General features: G+C 40.7%; 3 protein-coding genes across 3 annotated transcripts in view; 2 read left to right on the top strand and 1 right to left on the bottom strand.

The window, feature by feature from the left end:
- Positions 1-19,281, bottom strand: part of LOC146986424 (protein NLRC3-like) — a 478,141-nt gene that overhangs the window by 232,568 nt on the left and 226,292 nt on the right. The window lies entirely within an intron of this gene.
- Positions 5,594-6,743, top strand: LOC146986437 (uncharacterized). The gene is made up of 2 exons (XM_085780358.1): positions 5,594-6,428; positions 6,730-6,743. The coding sequence occupies exons 1-2, from the start codon at positions 5,594-5,596 to the stop codon at positions 6,741-6,743; spliced, it is 849 nt and encodes a 282-aa protein (XP_085636484.1).
- Positions 10,204-15,290, top strand: LOC146986436 (cytosolic 5'-nucleotidase 1A-like). Its single transcript, XM_085780629.1, has 6 exons — positions 10,204-10,320; positions 11,431-11,541; positions 12,275-12,410; positions 12,514-12,636; positions 13,627-13,757; positions 14,779-15,290. The coding sequence occupies exons 1-6, from the start codon at positions 10,285-10,287 to the stop codon at positions 15,016-15,018; spliced, it is 777 nt and encodes a 258-aa protein (XP_085636755.1). The 5' UTR covers positions 10,204-10,284; the 3' UTR covers positions 15,019-15,290.

The following is a 19,281-nucleotide window of genomic DNA, read 5'->3' as shown; positions in this document are numbered from 1 at the left end:
AGCCGAGGAGAAAACTTTTATCGTATCCTACAGTTTTTATCCAATGAGGAGAGAGAACGGCATGCAGGGCTGTGTGTGCAGCCAAGGAACGCCGTGAATGTGGTGACGTAGCGACGAGGACTGTTATGGTGCGTTCAAGGAAACTCGTATTTTTCCGACCGTGAAGTTGTACCAGTTCAATCTGGTACCACTTCACCGGTCGGAAGTTACGAGTGGCCGTTATAGTGACTTTCACCGGTAAAACAGGTCGGAAAAACACGAGTGGGTTGCCTGAAACGCTACAAAGTCGTAAGTTGTGACTTGAAGCTGTAATTTACGATTTCAAAAGCCGGCCTGGAACGCAGCATTAGCGAAAACGACCGGATCACTCACTTCTGCTTTAACTTTATATTAACTTGGACGTTGACAGTCGTCTTGTGTTCTTCGATCAAAACACACAGGTGGGCACAAGGGGGGATAATCAGTGCTCTTGTGGAATATAGGCTACAACAAATTAAATAAGATTTAGACATATTCAGAAAGAAAAAAAACTTACCGAATCGTGATATCAGCTCCCTGGTCTGTTAGCACCATCGGACGAGTCATAGATGTGGTGAAATGACAAATGACTAAAATTAATTAACTGCCAACTGTACCTGGGCTATCTATCATCCAAATGTATCGACAACACTGACTTAAAGGAGAATGCCAGCCATTTTTGACCCCTAAATCGTTTTCCTGATGGTCAAGCAGTGTTGTGGGGAGCAAAAAACACTACTACAATTTGCCGGTGCATATTCTCATTTGCCCAGGTCATAGTATTTCAAAGGAGGTTAAATCGAAAGCAACTGGACTTAGTTATTTGTCCATCAAATAACTAAGTCCAGTTGCTTTCGATTTAACCTCCTTTGAAAAACTACTACAATTTATGCAGGCAAACCGGAGTTACACCATGGCTACCTGGCGCTAGGGATAACGTTAGCAACAATGCTAACCCATGGAGGCAATTCATTCAACCACAACAAACACTCAAAAAAACAATCAAATCTCTATGGCACATGACTGGAATCCTTAAAAGACACCACTGAACTCATATTCAGTGTGTACAATAGGCTATAAACAGTATCAACTTTGTGTTTTTGCATGTAGTCACTCACCTCAGATAGCCTAACTGGGGCGCATGACGTCTGTCCGACTACCCATTTCTCCGACCAGCCATTTCTCCGACTCCGACCATACATTTCTTTATTTTTGCGTCATCAGTCCGACCTCCCACTTCTCCGACTTAAGTAGCCCTAACCCTTAACCTTACCCTAAACCTAACCTCAACACTGTAGAATGGGTAGTCGGAGAAATGAGCCGTCGGACTTGTGGGCAGTCGGACTGACGTACTGTATGCTCCCCGCCTAACTGTGGAACATCCTGGAAAGACATTACAATCCAATCGCGGGTGTGTCCCAAATCGCGCACTTCTGCACTTACACTTAATATTTTGAGTGCATAAGTGCGTTCACACTGAGCAATCGTTTTCCTGATGGTCAAGCAGTGTTGTGGGGAGCAAAAAACACTACTACAATTTGCCGGTGCATATTCTCATTTGCCCAGGTCATAGTATTTCAAAGGAGGTTAAATCGAAAGCAACTGGACTTAGTTATTTGTCCATCAAATAACTAAGTCCAGTTGCTTTCGATTTAACCTCCTTTGAAAAACTACTACAATTTATGCAGGCAAACCGGAGTTACACCATGGCTACCTGGCGCTAGGGATAACGTTAGCAACAATGCTAACCCATGGAGGCAATTCATTCAACCACAACAAACACTCAAAAAAACAATCAAATCTCTATGGCACATGACTGGAATCCTTAAAAGACACCACTGAACTCATATTCAGTGTGTACAATAGGCTATAAACAGTATCAACTTTGTGTTTTTGCATGTAGTCACTCACCTCAGATAGCCTAACTGGGGCGCATGACGTCTGTCCGACTACCCATTTCTCCGACCAGCCATTTCTCCGACTCCGACCATACATTTCTTTATTTTTGCGTCATCAGTCCGACCTCCCACTTCTCCGACTTAAGTAGCCCTAACCCTTAACCTTACCCTAAACCTAACCTCAACACTGTAGAATGGGTAGTCGGAGAAATGAGCCGTCGGACTTGTGGGCAGTCGGACTGACGTACTGTATGCTCCCCGCCTAACTGTGGAACATCCTGGAAAGACATTACAATCCAATCGCGGGTGTGTCCCAAATCGCGCACTTCTGCACTTACACTTAATATTTTGAGTGCATAAGTGCGTTCACACTGAGCAGTGTGCGAAAATGTAGTGCGCTATGCGCACTCAATTGGCGCACTCAAACGGCCAGAAAATTGAGTGTGGATCGATGCATACTTTCCACACTTAACAGCCGCCATCTTGGTGACGTAGCGGAAGCACGTCACTACTTTTCAAACGGCAGCGGTTGCTTTGAGCAGCGACGGAGCTGACACCGGCGTAAACGTCTTTAAAAAACACTAATAACAGCACAACAACAACACTAATGTAGTATATTATTCACCTGAACTTTTAGCTTTAACATCATGTATTATGTTCTTCTTTTTATGTGTGTCCTGTTGTTCACATTTTTCCCGTGACAGCCTTGCATAAGGTTATCTTATGCAAGGTCGTAAACTCTATAGGTTGGATCCTGTCTCATGTCCATAAACGACAGACATGAACTGTGTATGTTAAACATTTATAGAACACGTAATGCCTGTCATGATAAGATATAGATAAGATATAAGATAAGATATAAGGTGGAGTTTTGGAGTTAGAAAGTATATAAGATCATGGTTTTGAGCCTTAGAGAAGAAGATCCCACTTTGGCACCAGGGATGCTTCAGGATTCGGCATTTTTGTACACTGTTCTTCTACTTGTTAATAAACTTCTTTTTGAACACAAGTGAAGACGTGTCGGCGGTGATCCCTTCTTTTCATCAACACATCAATATACCACAATTTGGCGTCACGAACTTGGGCGTGTTTGTGGCCTCTCAGCGTTGGCTGGCAGCTCCACTGGGCCGACTCCCGCAACAGCCGGCTTCTACTAAGGGTGAGTTTTTCACATAAGTGTGCGCTGGTTTGCTCGTGGGAGCTGCTGTCTGTTTGCTGTTGGGTCACACCGTTAAAGATCTTTGTGTGGGTGATTGTTGTTCTGATGATTAGAAGAAGGTTATCGTTCTAAATTTACCTAAATTTGGGGGTTTTTTGGTTTTTGTTTGCGTTACGGGCAACGCAAAAAGGGGGAAATAGGGAATTTGGGGTAAAAGTAAAATAGGGAATTTGGGGTAAAAGTAAAATAGGACATTTGGGGTAAAATGGGTATGTGGGTAAAGAAAAGGGGTAAAAAGGGGATTAAGTAATGGGTAATAATATAAGTTAAGAATTGTTTTTAGTGGGTTTAAAGGAACTGGGGTTAAAGAGGTTTAACTAAAATAAAGGGATTAAAGAGGGTACATTTGAATAGAGGGTAAATTTGAATACTTGGTAACAGAGGGTGAATTTGGACATTTGGTTAAAGAGGGTTAATTAGGATATCTGGTAAAAGGGGGGTAAAATTTGAATAAAGGGATATTTTGGGGTAAAGAAGAAAGTTAAAGGGGGTATTTAAAGAGTAGAATAAAGTTAAAAGTGGGACAATTAAAGAGAGAGATAAAATATAGGGAAATTGAAATAGTTTTCTAGTTAAAAAGAAGTTAAAAAGTAGAAAGAAACTGCAGTTATTAAGCAAGAGAAATATGTGATCACTTACCGGTACATTTGAGTGTTTTGTGTTTGTTGTCTATTATGTTTTGTGTTTGTTGATTTTGTTGTGTATGTGGCTAATGTGATAGACTCTATGTTGAATAAGGCATAAGAGGTAATATAACTTGAGAAACAGGAGATATAATAATAGTAATAGTAATAGTAGTAATAATGATAATATATACATTAATAGGAATTTATGAGATAAGATATTTTGTCTAAAATAAATGAACTTTTAAAGGACGTTTGATAGAATATATGAGCTCTCTATGGGGACTTTTTGGTAGAGATAAGCCTCTGTTTAGAGGACTTTGGAAAATAAATCTGTAAGAAACATATGAGCCCTGGAAGAAGGACTTTTTTATGTAGTGGAGAATTTTTTGATAAAGCCTGATTACCTTTTTTATCCAAAGGATACATCTTTCAAAAATAATGCATTCACAGAATGTCTAGGGGGGTGCAGAATAAAAGTATTAATTTTACTGAATTTTAAAAAATAGTATATAAATAATTGTTTAATAAGTTTTGGCGGGTCCGAAATATATATATATTTACATCTGGTTACGTTGGCAACGTCGGCATGGAATGATCTCTGTGGCAACAGCATTAGAACGTTGATGTCATGTGTCGACTGCTGTAACTGGCGACCAGTACAATGGAAGGTTGGAGCGAGAGCTACTGGCCAGGAGGAATTAAACTTGTAGCTATCACCTTTAAAGTGAGAATGTTTTTATAAAATTATAACGTTCCAAAGTTATAATACAGAATTTTTGAAAGAAAGGAAAAGTTTGCAGTAGGAATGTGCATCTAGTGATTTTATAAAACACTGAACTATTTGTTTGTCTTCCTTTCATGGAGCGAGAGTTCAAGGAGGAGACCAGAGCCTAAGAGGTGTGTCTAGAGGAGGACAGAGGACAGCTGGCTTGGATCACAAGGATTGAGGCTTGCGGACGACAGTGCATGCATCTGGATCCAGTGATCAAGGCCAGTGTGATTTTATCCACAAACTCTTTGTAATACTAGTTGCTTTTAAATGAAAGTGTGTACATTTGGTTGTACATTTAATTTTATTAGTAGTATGGATTAACAGAGTGCATTCATTTGCTCACATACATAAAACCCAAAATTGTATGTTGTAGTTATTTAGAAGGAAGACTTGGCAACTGACTGATTAATCAAGGCTAACTGATGTTGAGCTTTTGTAATTTGATAGATCTGATAAGACTTTGAATTCCTTTGAAGTTATTTGTTTCATCTTTCTTTTGTTGACCTTGGCAATACAGAGGTTATAAATGAATTAATCAATAAAAATAAACTAAATAATATTTAATTAGTTAAGTTAAAGTTAAGCACAAGAATAAATGGGAGCCATGACATTGATAAAATAGATGTAAACAATCCAAAAGTAGTTACTGCTGTTGAACTAGTAGAGTAATTGATTATCCATGGTTAGTGGAAGAAACTCTCAATAGAGATATAATTTAAACAATAAAGTTGCTGGTGTTCATACATAAGGTGATCGGAAAAAATAAAATAATAAAAATAAATAAATAAAAAATAAATAAAAGAGATGAAAAATATAAAAAGAGACAAATAGAGCTTGACATTCTCCAGTTGCTTGAAAAGGAGGGTCAAAGATGGATAATGAGAATCCTTCATTTTCAAGAAGGCATGCCAAGAAAAAACCTCTTTCTAGGGAAGAAGAAGAGAGACGACAAACTTTAAGTAGGATTGATAAAAGCATAGATCAATGCCTTAAATATTTGGACCAATACACTACACCAAAAGGCCGGAGATTGTTACAGGAACAATTACAGGACTTGCAAATGCAAAAGAAAAAGTTATTGAAAAAAGCCTCCCAAAAATCACCAAGGAAGGAAGATAAGTCTGATAAGATCTGTCCGGTGGTTATCAGAGGACAGAATCTGGTGTATAAATCTTGGGATGATACAGTTATGCAAGATTTGTTTGAGAAATTACCCATTCTTCAAGATGGAGCACATCCTTGGATTTTAAAGTTGGAAGAGATTATGTTGGGAACGAAGCCTACCATGGGAGACTTTAAGAGACTTTTAGTAAATATTATTGGGGTTCCAGCCATGGAAGAGATTTTACAGAAAGCTGGATATAATCGATATGTGGGATCTACTGTGAACGATTCAGAGCTGTTTGCAGCAAATAGAGGTCGACTGTATAGAGCGTTAAGAGATACATTTCCAACAAATGTACACCCTGATAATATTCATGTTGAATCATTAGGACAAGAAGAAAATCCGAGATCCTATGTCTCGAGAGCCTATCAGGTATGGAGAAATGTTACAGGGAATGATCCAGAGGAGAGTCAGCTGGAACAATCAGTCTTGCGAGCTAAGATTCAGAAGGGGTTGCCTCCGTCAGTGAGGAGCAAGTTAGCAGAAGTGGTTGGCCTAGGGAGCATGACAAAGAGTGTTTATACAGATCACATAGCACACCATGTAGAGCTGTATAGAAAGAAAGAGCATGAACAGAAGGAGCAAGATCAGGAGATCTTCAGAAAGCTCAATCAAATTCAATTGGTGGATAATAAGAAGGAGGAGAAGCAAGTAGTTATGCAGAACCAGCCTGAGACAAATCAGTCCATGCCACAGCAACAGCCACAGCCACCACCACAGCCAAATCAGTGTCAGTGTCAGGCATCACAGCCTTTATCAATGGTTCCTGTAGCTTATAATGCACAGCCGACCTTTGGTCTGCAGCAGGCATGGAGAGGAAGAGGTCGAGGAAATGTAGGAAGAAGAAGAGGTCATTTCAATCCAAATTTTCAACAAGTCCCTGAAGTGTGTTATATCTGTGGACTGGTTGGTCATTTTGCTCGTGAGTGTAACAAACCAGGAGGAGGAAATTTCAGAGGGAATTTCAAAGGAATCCCAAGAGGCTTTAGAGCTCAGCCAATGACATTCCGAGGACTGTTGAACCCTCTCAGGGGTCCGCAGCTAGGATTCTAGGGCTGCCCAGAAAATCCGAAAGGGAGGTGTCAGTTGGTACCTCTTACAAAATTAATTGAGCTCTGTTACAAAAAACAAAAAACTACAATACCTATACTGGTATCAGGAGCATACACCTATCTGTACTTTTGGGAAGAGATGCTTTGTGTTCTGTGATGACACTAGCATTAAAACCAGTTAATTTGTTCTCCTTCTACGTCTCAACTGTCCACTGCATTGGCTGGCATATTATTAAAACAAGATGTAAACATTTAGGAAGTGCAGGGTAAAATATCAACATCAGGATAAGGACATATTTTGACTTATACTTGTCTGAATGAGGTAAATGTTGCAGTGTTGAACAGCCACTTCTCAACACTCGTGTTATATTGTGTAGTAGCCGATTGTCAAACAAATAAAAGTATCAAATCAAACTTCAAATTATACTAATCAAAGGACCACTGTTGCACCATAAGTTGTGTACGCGGATGGGAAAAACATAATGTCCAAACAAATGTCCAATTTCAACAAAAAGCGTGGTTTATTTAACCAAAAAGCGAGCAAACAAAGAACAAAGAAAATTCCGGTGCCTCTCCCGCTCCGGTAAAAAACCATTTGCCCACTCAGGTGCATGCTGGTCCCTTACCGATAGCTTACCTATATAACTTCAGGTGCCCTCCTACCGTGTCCAAATGAAACAAAACACATATAATAACCAAGAAACACCTAAAGTAAACAAATAATAAACTAGAATACTAATAGAAATTTAATCATAATGAAATCAAATAAATTGATTAAGAATAACCAAAACTAAATACTCACTAAACAAAATACTAAACTAAAGAGCACTAAATACTACAAATAAATAAATAGTTCCAACATATTGTTTTGATTTCTGTTGATAGTAATGAAACCTCATAGAATTCATAAGTTGTAGTTTAGCATTTATTGACCAAACTGACATGCATCAGATGCTAAAGTAAAGAAAGTAAAATTGCACTGCTTTGGCAGTAACATGTAGTATGAGCATAATTTCTGAAGTCTAAACAGTTGTTGTTTTCATTCTCCATCTTTTCCTTTATACAGTTAAGAATTATTGTTATTGCCATAGTGTAATAAAATGAAGCGTAGGCCTGCATAACAAATCTTTCTAGTATGTTTAAACTCATTGTGTTGGTGAATGTTGATTAGTTGGTTTACTGTTGGGAAAAAAAAAATCCTACAAGTCTCACTCAATTATCCACAAAACTGGCTTTCTCATACTAAAATGAAATAGGACAGAACATGACATGTTAAGAAAATTGTGTGTATCCAGCGTAAGTGTGGGATCCACTACTCACTCAGGTCAACGGCCCAATTTGAGCCAATGTGTGAGGCTGCTGCCTTTTGAAGTTCCAGTGCAAAACGTATAATTAAATAATACAAGTAAAAATGAGAAATTTAGCAAGCTTACTATACTTATTGCAGTAACATACAGTATATCCAAAGAGCTTAATTTACACAATATGAAGTTGTGTGGTTACCTTAGATAGTTGAGACAATTACAAACAGGAAGCTGTTCTTGAAATAAAGAAATAGTTATGGATAGACCGAGGTGACACTTAAGATTCTATTGGTCTTTGGTGAATCATGAAGGATTGCTAATAGTGCTCACTGACCTTTTAGGTCTGACGATTCAAGAAGCACATGGGTTGGCCCATGTTGCAAGGGGGGAGGTTATAGTATGGATTTTATTTGTTTAAATAGATTGATTGGGTTATAACCAGGTGGATGCTCAGTCACTTGTCAAGTTAACCAAGTTTTGTCAAAAAATGTGCAAGGTTTTTGCCAAGTTTTTGTCTAGAAAAGTCATATACGAGGACTTCTAGATTGAACATTCTTAGATAATGGATGAGAGTCTGTGGATAAAATTAAAAGAAAATTGATTTTGTAACTATAGGGATTTAAGTGTGATGTGTTTATGCGTTTGATGTTTTAATTTGTATTTGTTGTTTGTTGCAAAAGATACTGCTGTGTGATTTCTGTCCTTTTAGAATGATATTGGAAGAAGACAACCATAAGAGTGATTCTTCAGGGACCCTGAGTTCCTGAAAAGATGTATCTGATTGTGGACAGTGAAGAATGGACTGAATGTGAACTAATGAAGTCTACAATGGGAACCGGACGCTGCGAAGGAGCTGCAGTGTCTTGATAATGTGATTTTATGTTTTCATGTTTTCATGTATGTAAGTTTGCTATTGTCCATGATATGTTTTTGCTAGTAAGTGGATATATTGAAACCTCAGATGTTTTCTTTTCTTTTTGACGTTTAGGAAGAGTAATGTTAGGCAGGGATAGTTCCAATGGAGGATCCGATGGGTTGACCAGCCTGAAATTGGATATTGTTTGATTTTATTTGTCTGAGGTCTTCATATGTATCTACTTGTGTTATGTCATATAAGCTTTAAGAATTCTTTATTTTTGATTGGTATGGAGTACTAAAAAGTGGTTGCCTAAGGCAGAGGGACCGTGAGAGAATTTCCTGTCTTGATTGTTTGATGGAAATTTTAAGAAAGATTGGCTGCCTGGCAGGTTTTCGCTCTCACACTCCACGAATTGTTTTATTGCTAATTATTGTTTTGTTGTTAGCAAAATATATATTTGTGTATCTGTTAGTTTCATTATGTTAATCATTAAAGTGTATGATATCTTTTTGTGTCGAGACTCTACGAGCCTCGAAGGGGGGAATATGTAGTATATTATTCACCTGAACTTTTAGCTTTAACATCATGTATTATGTTCTTCTTTTTATGTGTGTCCTGTTGTTCACATTTTTCCCGTGACAGCCTTGCATAAGGTTATCTTATGCAAGGTCGTAAACTCTATAGGTTGGATCCTGTCTCATGTCCATAAACGACAGACATGAACTGTGTATGTTAAACATTTATAGAACACGTAATGCCTGTCATGATAAGATATAGATAAGATATAAGATAAGATATAAGGTGGAGTTTTGGAGTTAGAAAGTATATAAGATCATGGTTTTGAGCCTTAGAGAAGAAGATCCCACTTTGGCACCAGGGATGCTTCAGGATTCGGCATTTTTGTACACTGTTCTTCTACTTGTTAATAAACTTCTTTTTGAACACAAGTGAAGACGTGTCGGCGGTGATCCCTTCTTTTCATCAACACATCAATATACCACACTAACACAATAAAACACAACTTAATAGCTCGTTTTGATCGGCAAAAAGCGCTGTCAAGTGTCGGCGATAGGGCTACAACGGCCGGTTGCTATGGTTGCAATCAGAATTTAAAAAATAGAAGAAGCAGCTGTCGAGTCATTTCCGGTAAGTGCGCAGCAGCAGTGTTTGATTTGAGACGGTACTAACCTGTCGAAATTTGAGTGCAGTGCAGTGCACTAAGAGAAGTGTGCGATTTGAGTGAATTGGGACACAGCTACAGTTGCTGCTGCTGCTGTTGTTGTTGCTGTGGTGACGGTGTCGTTGTGTCCGTGAACAGGTAAAGATAAAGAAACTTTAACCTGTCGAGGCCGTGAAGGCGCCGCAGCTGACATGGTTTCCACGGTGCAGAACACGGACGTGAAGCAGGTAAGTTAAGAGAGACTCACCTGGGGCTGAGGCAGCTTATTATGGGCTGTCTCACACCCACAAACACAACGAGAGATCTGAATTTCACACAGAAGAACTCCGACAGAAACCAGAGGAGTGAGGCTGTTTATCAGAGTTGTGCACCAGACTCCGTTTAAATAATCATTATTTTAAGTATAATAATATTCTTTTTGAAGCAAACATCAATTAAAGCTCATAGTTTGAGACGTGAGTGACTTATGTTCAATTCGGCACAGAAATAAAATCCATGCAGCCACACGTTGCACTAAAATCCAAACTGATTCATCTTGCACAAGTTCCATCAGACCGGGAGAGATTAGAAAGTGATTAAAATATTAAAATATAAATGCATAGATTATATAATGTACGCCGATTTGAGGAGCGAGACCTAATTATTTCTAAACAACCACAATCATTTATTTACATGTGACACTTCTGTCGCAGATTAGTGACGTAAATGTGAACTTGCACGTTTTCTAGTGGAGATCCGGATCGATGAATAAGAGGCTGAAATTCAGGTCAGTTTCTGCAAAGACTGAGAGAAAACGAGGCAGAATTATATTTTAAGATCTTTATGATTTAGAAAACAGAAGTTAAAATGTTTTATAATGATGTCTAAAAGGTCAGTTTGCTTTTCTGCCCCCTTTCATTCAGAAGTTGCATTATTTTTTTGTGTCAAACCAAATAGAAGGTCTCTGGTTAAACTCTTTATTTTATTTCTTCAATGAATGAAACAAATAAATAAACAAAAAAATCCATGTCCATGCTAGTTCTGTATTTCCAATTTCTGGTACTTTATACTCTACTACAGTTAAACCGAAAAGTCTTGACTTCACCACATTTATCTGATAATATAAAACAAAAATATTATCAGCACATAAGAAACTTGTTTTATCGACACAATAAAAAAAAAAACATATAAACATATTTGATGTGTTTTTGTAGGTCAAGACAAGATGAAACTGTACTGATGCTCATTTCACCTTCACTGTCACATTATGGAACGACTCAATAATCAATATCCAATAATGTGATTTACATTTCCTATCACTATACGTATATAACTCATGTCCTGTGTTCCTTCTGCAGAAAGATGCTGATCGTGCGGTGGTCGTTGCCGTGACGTCTCGGTCGGTGTTCGAAGGTGGAGCCGATGGTGAAGAGGCGTACGAAGAGGGCGTGGCCTTCCCGCTGCTGCAGGTGTGTGGAGGAGTTAATGTGTTTATTTCATCATCGATCTCACTGCTGTTCAACTATTTAATACAACAGCATCTATGAACTGTCAGATTTTCACTCAGCTGTAGTGAAACTGAACTCGTTGCACAATGAAAACTGTCTCTTTTTTCAGCAATATGATGATTAAACACTTTACATTCATGGAAAAACATAAAATAAATACAACTCTCCAACTCTAAACTCACACTCTGAGTCAAGCAGCTTCTCAGACAGAACTAAATCCAGATGATCGAGAAGAAATAAGATTTGAAGAGACGTTCCCAGATGTTTCTTCACTCCTCTTCCTACTTCCTGTCTGTTTTACATTTTAGACGTTTCACAAGAGCCTCAACACTATCTATCTATCTATCTATCTATCTATCTATCTATCTATCTATCTATCTATCTATCTATCTATCTATCTATCTATCTATCTATCTATCTATCTATCTATCTATCTTTACCTTCTTCACCTCCTCCTTCTGGTTAAAAGCACCACCACATTGTAACAATCACAGTCGAATAAATAACGAGTCAATAAATAGATAAATAACCAAAATTCCTCAGTTTCTGAAGTTGATCTCACCGAATCTCACCTAAATTTCACCAAATGTGAATTAATCCGCCACAGAAAATAGTCCCCGACAACAGAGGGAACAATGTGTGAGCTGTTGTTTTGAAGACGACACATGAAGGGCTGGACTTTGTTTCCCATCAGGCTCTGCAGAGAGTGAATCAGCGTCTGCTGGAGGCGAATCCCACGGAGACGCTGCTGTTTGACGTCGCCATGGTGACCACTGATGCGCAGCAGCAGCAGCAGAGCTCCCGCATCATCAGCAGCACCAGACGCTACGGTAATTTAACTTTTTAAGAGTTTATCCGATCAGTGACGGGTCAGTGTTCACTTCCTGTTGTGACATCATCGTCATCGTCATGGTCACCGTCGCTCTGCTGCAGGTCTGGACGTCGGCAGCTTCTGTTTCTCGGCTGAGGAGGATTTCACCGACTGTTTGCTGGACAACAACGTGCAGCTGTTCCTGACGACGGACAGAGACGAGGCGTCGCAGGCGTCGCAGAAAGGTGAGGAGGCTTCGTCTCTTCTTCATCACCACGACGACGTCACCACGACGACGCCACGTTTTCACAGCAGGATGATTAAAAGTGTGTATAGGGCTGCAACTAATGATTATTTTTGTCATCGATTAATCTGTTGATTATATAAACGATTAATCGATTAGTTGTTTGGTCAATAAAATGTTAAAAAATGCCAAATCAGTGTTTCCCAAACCACAAGACGACGTCCTCAAATGTCTTGTTTTCTTCACAAACCAAAGAGAGACTCAGTTTATTGTTTGTTATTGTCATAAAGGAACAAATAAACCAGAAATATTCACATTTAAGAAACTGAAATCAAAGAATTTGGACTTTTTTTCTCTTAAAGGGACAGTTCAACATTTTGGCGAATTGGCCCATTGCCATAATCCCTTATTAGCAGTAGGTTTGTTACCTTTAATTGTCAGTGCAGAGTTGTTTTCGAGGCAAATGCAAAACCGCAGATGCACGTTGCCTTCAGGGACAGTTTTTCATCAAGCAGTCTCTGCATTTACCTCTAAAACAACTCTGTGTGGTAACGTTGTGTTATTATCTCATAGCGTGGTGAATGTGCAGGTCACAACTTGTCCACCAGAGCGTTTTGGAGTTGTTGGATTGTGTATTTGATGAGGTTGATGAGGGAAACCAAGAAATCCCATGATCCTCCGTAGCGTAGCTTTGAGCAGCTCGCGGCTCTGCTCCGCCGTTCTAAAAATAGCTTGCACCGACAATTAAAGGTAACGAACCTACTGCTATGACTAAAGGGATTATGGCAATGGGCCTATTTGCCAAAATGTTGAACTGTCCCTTTAAAAAAAACTACCCATCCGATTATTCGATTATCAAAATAGTTGATGATTAATTTAATAATCAATTATAGTTTGATTAGTTGATTCATTGTTGCAGCTCTAATCATGTATTGACGGTGTATTGGTGAGTGTGGTGTCAGAAGGTGAATCCTCCTTGTCCTCGGTCCAGGCGTCCTCTCGGCGCTGTTGGACCAGCAGACGGCTTCCTGTTCGTCTGAGCAGCTCAGAGTTTTATTCTGTGGCGACGCGGTCGTCCAGCCCGACGTCAGCCCGGCGTCGGCGTGTCAACGGGCCGCTCAGGTAGCTACTCGCCGCCGCCGCCGCCAGCTGCCTCTTTCATCAGCTCTTGTTAACCTTTCCCATATTCCATGTTATAAACTGTTTGTATACAGTATAAACTTGTCTGTATACGACATCTACTGCCTGTCCTGGGGGAGGGATCCCTCCTCTGTTGCTCACTCTGAGGTTTCTCCAGTTTTTCCCTTTTAAAGGACAGTTCCAGGTGAATTCAACTCGGGGGTGTATGTTCCTTTCATTTTAGGTCTAAAAGAAGGAATATGAAGATTTTCTGTTTAGTTGCTCCTGTTTTGTGGTAGTTGTGTCTGTCCCCGCATCGCCACGGCAGCAATGAATGGGAGCGGATGCAAGTTCCGCTGCTTAAGCTGTTTCCATCTCTCAAAGCCGCAATTTTTTTCCACAGACAGCGTCAGATGGCGACTCAAACATGCACCGAGAAGTTTATTTACTTCAAGCAAGCCGACATGTTTGTAAAACTAGATCTAATTCAAAGTCTCCCGGAGTCTCGCGCGAGACCCAAGTTGATGTGCTCGGTGTGTTCAGGTACAGTGGGAAAGCTACCATTTGTGTCATAAACACAGGAATATCAACTCTTGACTTGCTTCAAGTAAAAATAACTTGAGTACTACTGAGTAGCCACCTGACGCTGTCTGTGGAAAAAAATGTACACTAGAAGCATCCGCTCCCATTCATTGCTGCCGTGGCGATGTGGGGACAGACACAACTACCACAAAACAGGAGCAACTAAACTGAAAATCTTCAGACTCCTTCTTTTAGACCTAAAATGTTAGGAACATACACCCCCGAGTTGAATTCGCCTGGAATTGTCCTTTAAAAGGGTTTTCCATGGAGTTTTTCCTCAGTGGATGTGAGGGTCAAAGGGCAGAGGATGTTGTTATGATGGGATGTGAAGCCCTTTGAGACAAACTGTTTGTAAAAACGGGCGATACAAATAAAACGGCCTTGTCTGGTCGTCCTCTGCTCTGACCTGGAGGTTGCGTTCACTGTCTCTCTCCTTTTGCAGAGTTTGTCGGCTCGGCTCGGTGAGATGCGGCGGAGGTTCGGCATGGTCGACAGCCCGCTCAGCTTCGTCATGGTGACGGCGCGCGGCGGCAGAGAGAGCTGCTGCGCCGCGCTGAGGACGCTGCGGTCTCGGGGCGTCGGGCCGGACGAGGCGTACTGTCTGGCCGGGGCCCCGAGGGGCCCCATGCTGTCGCTGGTCAGACCTCATTTCCTGCTCAGCGACGGCAGCCTGGAGGAGTGATGACATCACAACGTCGCATGACCTCACAAAGAAACGTTCACTGTGTCTTTAAGAGAAAGTTCAGATCGTCAGTCTGACTGAAGGTCAAAGGTTCAACCTCAGAGTTTCTGTTTATTGTTCATGATGAGGTCACTGATCGATGACCTCACGTCTGAACTCAATGCTGTTTGACTCTGATTCACTTTCACTGTTCGTCTATTGATTGGTGATTGGGCTATTGATGAGTTCAGGTCTGATCAGGTTATGATCCGTGTTTGGTTTAAGAGAGAATTAACTCTGAACTCAGAAGATTTTAGGCAAGGCAAGGCAATTTTATTTGTATAGCCCATTTTTACAAACAGTTTGTCTCAAAGGGTTTTACATGGCATCGTAACAACATCCTCTGTCCTTAGACAGTAGGGCTGTCAATCTTCCCCCAAAATCAGGTTCGAATTTCTAACCCATCTTATGTTAAATATTCGAATCATATTCGAATTTTTAAAGTGTTTTAAAAATTCGACTGAGGAAAAACTCCATGGAAAGGTAAGGTTTAAGGTTTAGGTAAAAGCTTTAGGAAAATCAAATAATTGATTATTATTATCGACGTTTTAGTGTGAAGGTCGTCACACACAAATGGTTAAACCCAAACTGTTACATTTGTTTCTTTCGTTTGTTGCAGAGAGATTAGAGATTATGTATTTTATACATGAATAAAATATTAAAAACAGCTTTTGTGTCTGTTGGTGTGGTGTCTTGTTTTGACCAGCGGGGGGCATCATAGGCGTAACTTTGGGTTAAACATTGGGGGGTTAAAGCAGAAGTAAGTGATATATTTGTGTTAATATAAGTCTTAAATAGTTATATCTTCCGACAGCAATCACTTACATAGAGTGTTTGGACTGAAACACGGGTCTGTCAGTCACTCTGCTCTGCTCTGAGCCGAGGAGAAAACATTTATCGTATCCTACAGTTTTTATCCAATGAGGAGAGAGAACGGCATGCAGGGCTGTGTGTGCAGCCAAGGGACTCCGTGAATGTGGCGACGTAGGGACGAGGACTGTTATGGTGCGTTCAAGGAAACTCGTATTTTTCCGACCGTGAAGTCGTACCAGTTCGATCTGGTACGAGTTCACCGGTCGGAAGTTACGAGTGGCCGTTATAGTGACTTTCACCGGTAAAACAGGTCGGAAAAACACGAGTGGGTTGCCTGAAACGCTACAAAGTCGTAAGTTGTGACTTGAAGCTGTAATTTACGATTTCAAAAGCCTGCCTGGAACGTAGCATTAGCGAAAACGACCGGACCACTTACTTCTGCTTTAAGATCTCTGCCCACATGAGGATTTTTTTTACATGTCACTTATCACACGTATCAATGGCAATAGGTGGTGTGATATGTTCATACAGCCTATGTGGGAATGCCAAAATAAAGAGGTAGAATAACCTTTTCCTTTAATCAATGTAAAGACCAAATGTGCCTGAGATCAGTTTTCAGATCATATAAATCCTACCAGCGCATTTATTTTGTGGCGTCCTCCTCTAGCTTTACCTCCTACCAGCAAACTAGCAACCAGCCACACATCGTCAGATTATTACAAATAGAGGAGGAAAAGACGACATGCAGAGCTAACTTGGAGCTAACGTCCGGAGAGATGGGGCTATTTTTTTCACAGTGGGGCAATTTTATTAGATAATATTTCTGGTTGAATAAAAACTACATGAAATTGATTGCGTATTCCTCTTTCATATTGTCTTTATTGGTAACCATTTTATAAAAGCAACATATAAGCAATATATCAATATATATTGCTTAAAGCAGATATCATCGGCACGGCCGTTTCGGCTAATGCTGTGTTCAAGGCAGGCTTTTGAAACCGTAAGTTACAGCTTCAAGTCACAACTACGACTTGGTAGCGTTCCAGGTAACCCGTAGCTCGTGTTTTTACCGTCCTGTTGTCTGTGAAAGTTCCCTATAACGGCCACTCGTAACTTCCGACCCGTGAACTCGTACCAGATCGAACTGGTATGACTTCACAGGAAGGAAAAACACAAAGTACGAGTTTCCTTGAACGCACCATGAGTTAGCAGCCCCCGCCCTTGTCAGGCATCAATTGGTCCTCGTGCTACGTCACCACATTCACGCGCATCCCTTGGCTGCACACACAGCCCTTCATGCCGTTCTCTCCCCTCATTGGATAACACTTGTATCCCACAAGGAAAATTTTCTCCTCGGGTTACAGCAGAGCAGAGTGACGGAGAGACTCGTGTTTAGGCTGAAATACTTCATGTAAGTGATTGCTGACGGAAAATAGGACTATTTAGGACTTATATTAACAAAAACATTCCACTGATATCTGCTTTAATTATTTCACATCAGATTATTTACAGGACAAAGATGAATACAGTTTAATAATTATCTCAGTGGCATGTTAACAGAAAAAATCATTAGCTGGTAGGATTAGTAGCTCATCAGCAGGAAATGCAGTAATGATTCAGTAAAACCACAAAGAAAAAGAAATCACATGTAATTCATTATATTCAGCGTCTCTACAACATTATGTTTGTTTCCAGTTGTGTTTATTGTTCTGTCTGTTTACCTGTGACCAGCTCACAAACAGCCTGTAAAGTTGAACATGAATCATCCATCTTTAAAGGAAGAGAAGAAGTTTACAAGAATCATTTAGGAAATATTTTTAAAAATCAACTGATTTTAATCTATGAATGTGAAAACGTGAGTGAGAGACAGAGACAGACATGTAGAGACTGAACTGTCTGTTCAACAGTGAGAAGGTTTCTGTGACAGGAGGAGACTCTGATTCACTCAACACAGAGACACTGAGGAACCAGAACTGGACCTGAAGAGTCCAAACCCAGGATACAGAGGTTGAGTGAAGGTGGTGTTGAAGGTGTAGAGGTGGATCAGTGAGTCAGAGGAGACTCTGTAGAAGGACAGAGAGCCAGCAGGACAGTCCACATACACTGCTACTCTGTTAGAGGCAGAGGAGGAGGAGGAGGAGGAGGAGGAGGAGGAGGAGGAGGAGGAGGAGGAGGTGGTGATGTCTGTCTCTCTGTCATTGTGCCTGACGTAGTAACGACCATCAGAGCAGTCCAGACTCCAGGACTGATTGTTCCTTCCAAACACACAGTCTAAACTGTTTCCTTTCCTCCTGATTCCTCTGTAACTCACTGATATACGAACGTCTCCTCTGCACTCGACCTCCCAGTAGCAGCGACCAGTCAGACCAGTTGAACACAGCAGCTGAGGCCACAGGTCAAATCTGTCTGGATGGTCAGGATATGACTGATACTCCTCCACATGTGTCGCCTTCCTGTTGTTGTCAGACAGTTTGATGTTTGTGTTCACTGTGTTTGTGTCGATTGTGAGTCGACAGGAATCTGATGGAGAGAACAAGACACAGCTGCAGTTATTGATCATGTGATCAGTTATTGACAGTTTGATGAAGACTCATGACGTCAGTGATGTGACAGTGTGAAGATGGTTGAATGTGCTGCTCAAAGTAAAAACACACTTACATCTCCATGGACCTGGTGTCAGGAATCTGACTCCAGCAGGCTGCACCCTGAAAGGAGGAGGGGGGTCAGAGCAGCACGTTCTCTGTCAGCATGCACACATGGACATTACATGGCTCTCACACACACACTGTTTTATCACTGTGTTCACATGGAGGCTGGTATGTATGGATGAACACTGAGCACAGAGAAGAAGGAGCTGGAGTCTTTATCTAGTGATGATACAGAGCAGGAGGAGACGAGGAGGAAACACTTCATCATGTGTTTTCTCCATGTGATGTCACTGCAGTGTCAGACACACACTTTCACTCTGACTCTCAAGCTGCAAAACACACGTCACAGCAAATAAGATGAAGACACAACAGGAGGAGGAAGTAGAAGAAGAAGAAGAAGAAGAGTGCAGCTGTGAACAGTGGATGGTTTCAGTGTTTGATGAGGAAGGAAACACACTCAACATGTTTGTTAGAGCTCAGTGAAACAGTGAGTTTAGTGAGAAACACTGATACCCCTTTCCCACTGGCCAAAAAACCCGTTTAAACCCGCTAACAATCGGCTTTTGGTGGCAGTGGGAAAGGCGCAATGAGCCGCGTCGACCCGCGGTTAAAATCGCCTTTAATCGGCTCGGCTCCGATCGGCTTGCAGTGGGAACGCCAGACCTGCGTCAACCCGCTAATTTACGTGACGACGTTGAGCGTTATGTGACGCCACGTCATCGCGCCGGTCGCGTCTCATATCACGTACCAAAACAAAGCTCTG

This window comes from Trachurus japonicus, chromosome 6 (genome assembly GCF_045865225.1).
Source record: "Trachurus japonicus isolate A0001 chromosome 6, Traja_1.0".
Lineage (NCBI taxonomy): Eukaryota > Metazoa > Chordata > Actinopteri > Carangiformes > Carangidae > Trachurus > Trachurus japonicus.
This window is presented reverse-complemented; position numbering and strand designations above follow the sequence as displayed.

Coding starts and splice junctions, on each gene's coding strand:
- LOC146986436 (XM_085780629.1), top strand. CDS start 10,285: ATGGTTTCCACGGTGCAGAACACGGACGTGAAGCAG. Junction 12,411..12,513: donor CAGCAGCACCAGACGCTACG/GTAATTTAACTT, acceptor GCTCTGCTGCAG/GTCTGGACGTCGGCAGCTTC. Junction 13,758..14,778: donor CGTGTCAACGGGCCGCTCAG/GTAGCTACTCGC, acceptor CTCCTTTTGCAG/AGTTTGTCGGCTCGGCTCGG.
- LOC146986437 (XM_085780358.1), top strand. CDS start 5,594: ATGCAAAAGAAAAAGTTATTGAAAAAAGCCTCCCAAAAATCACCAAGG.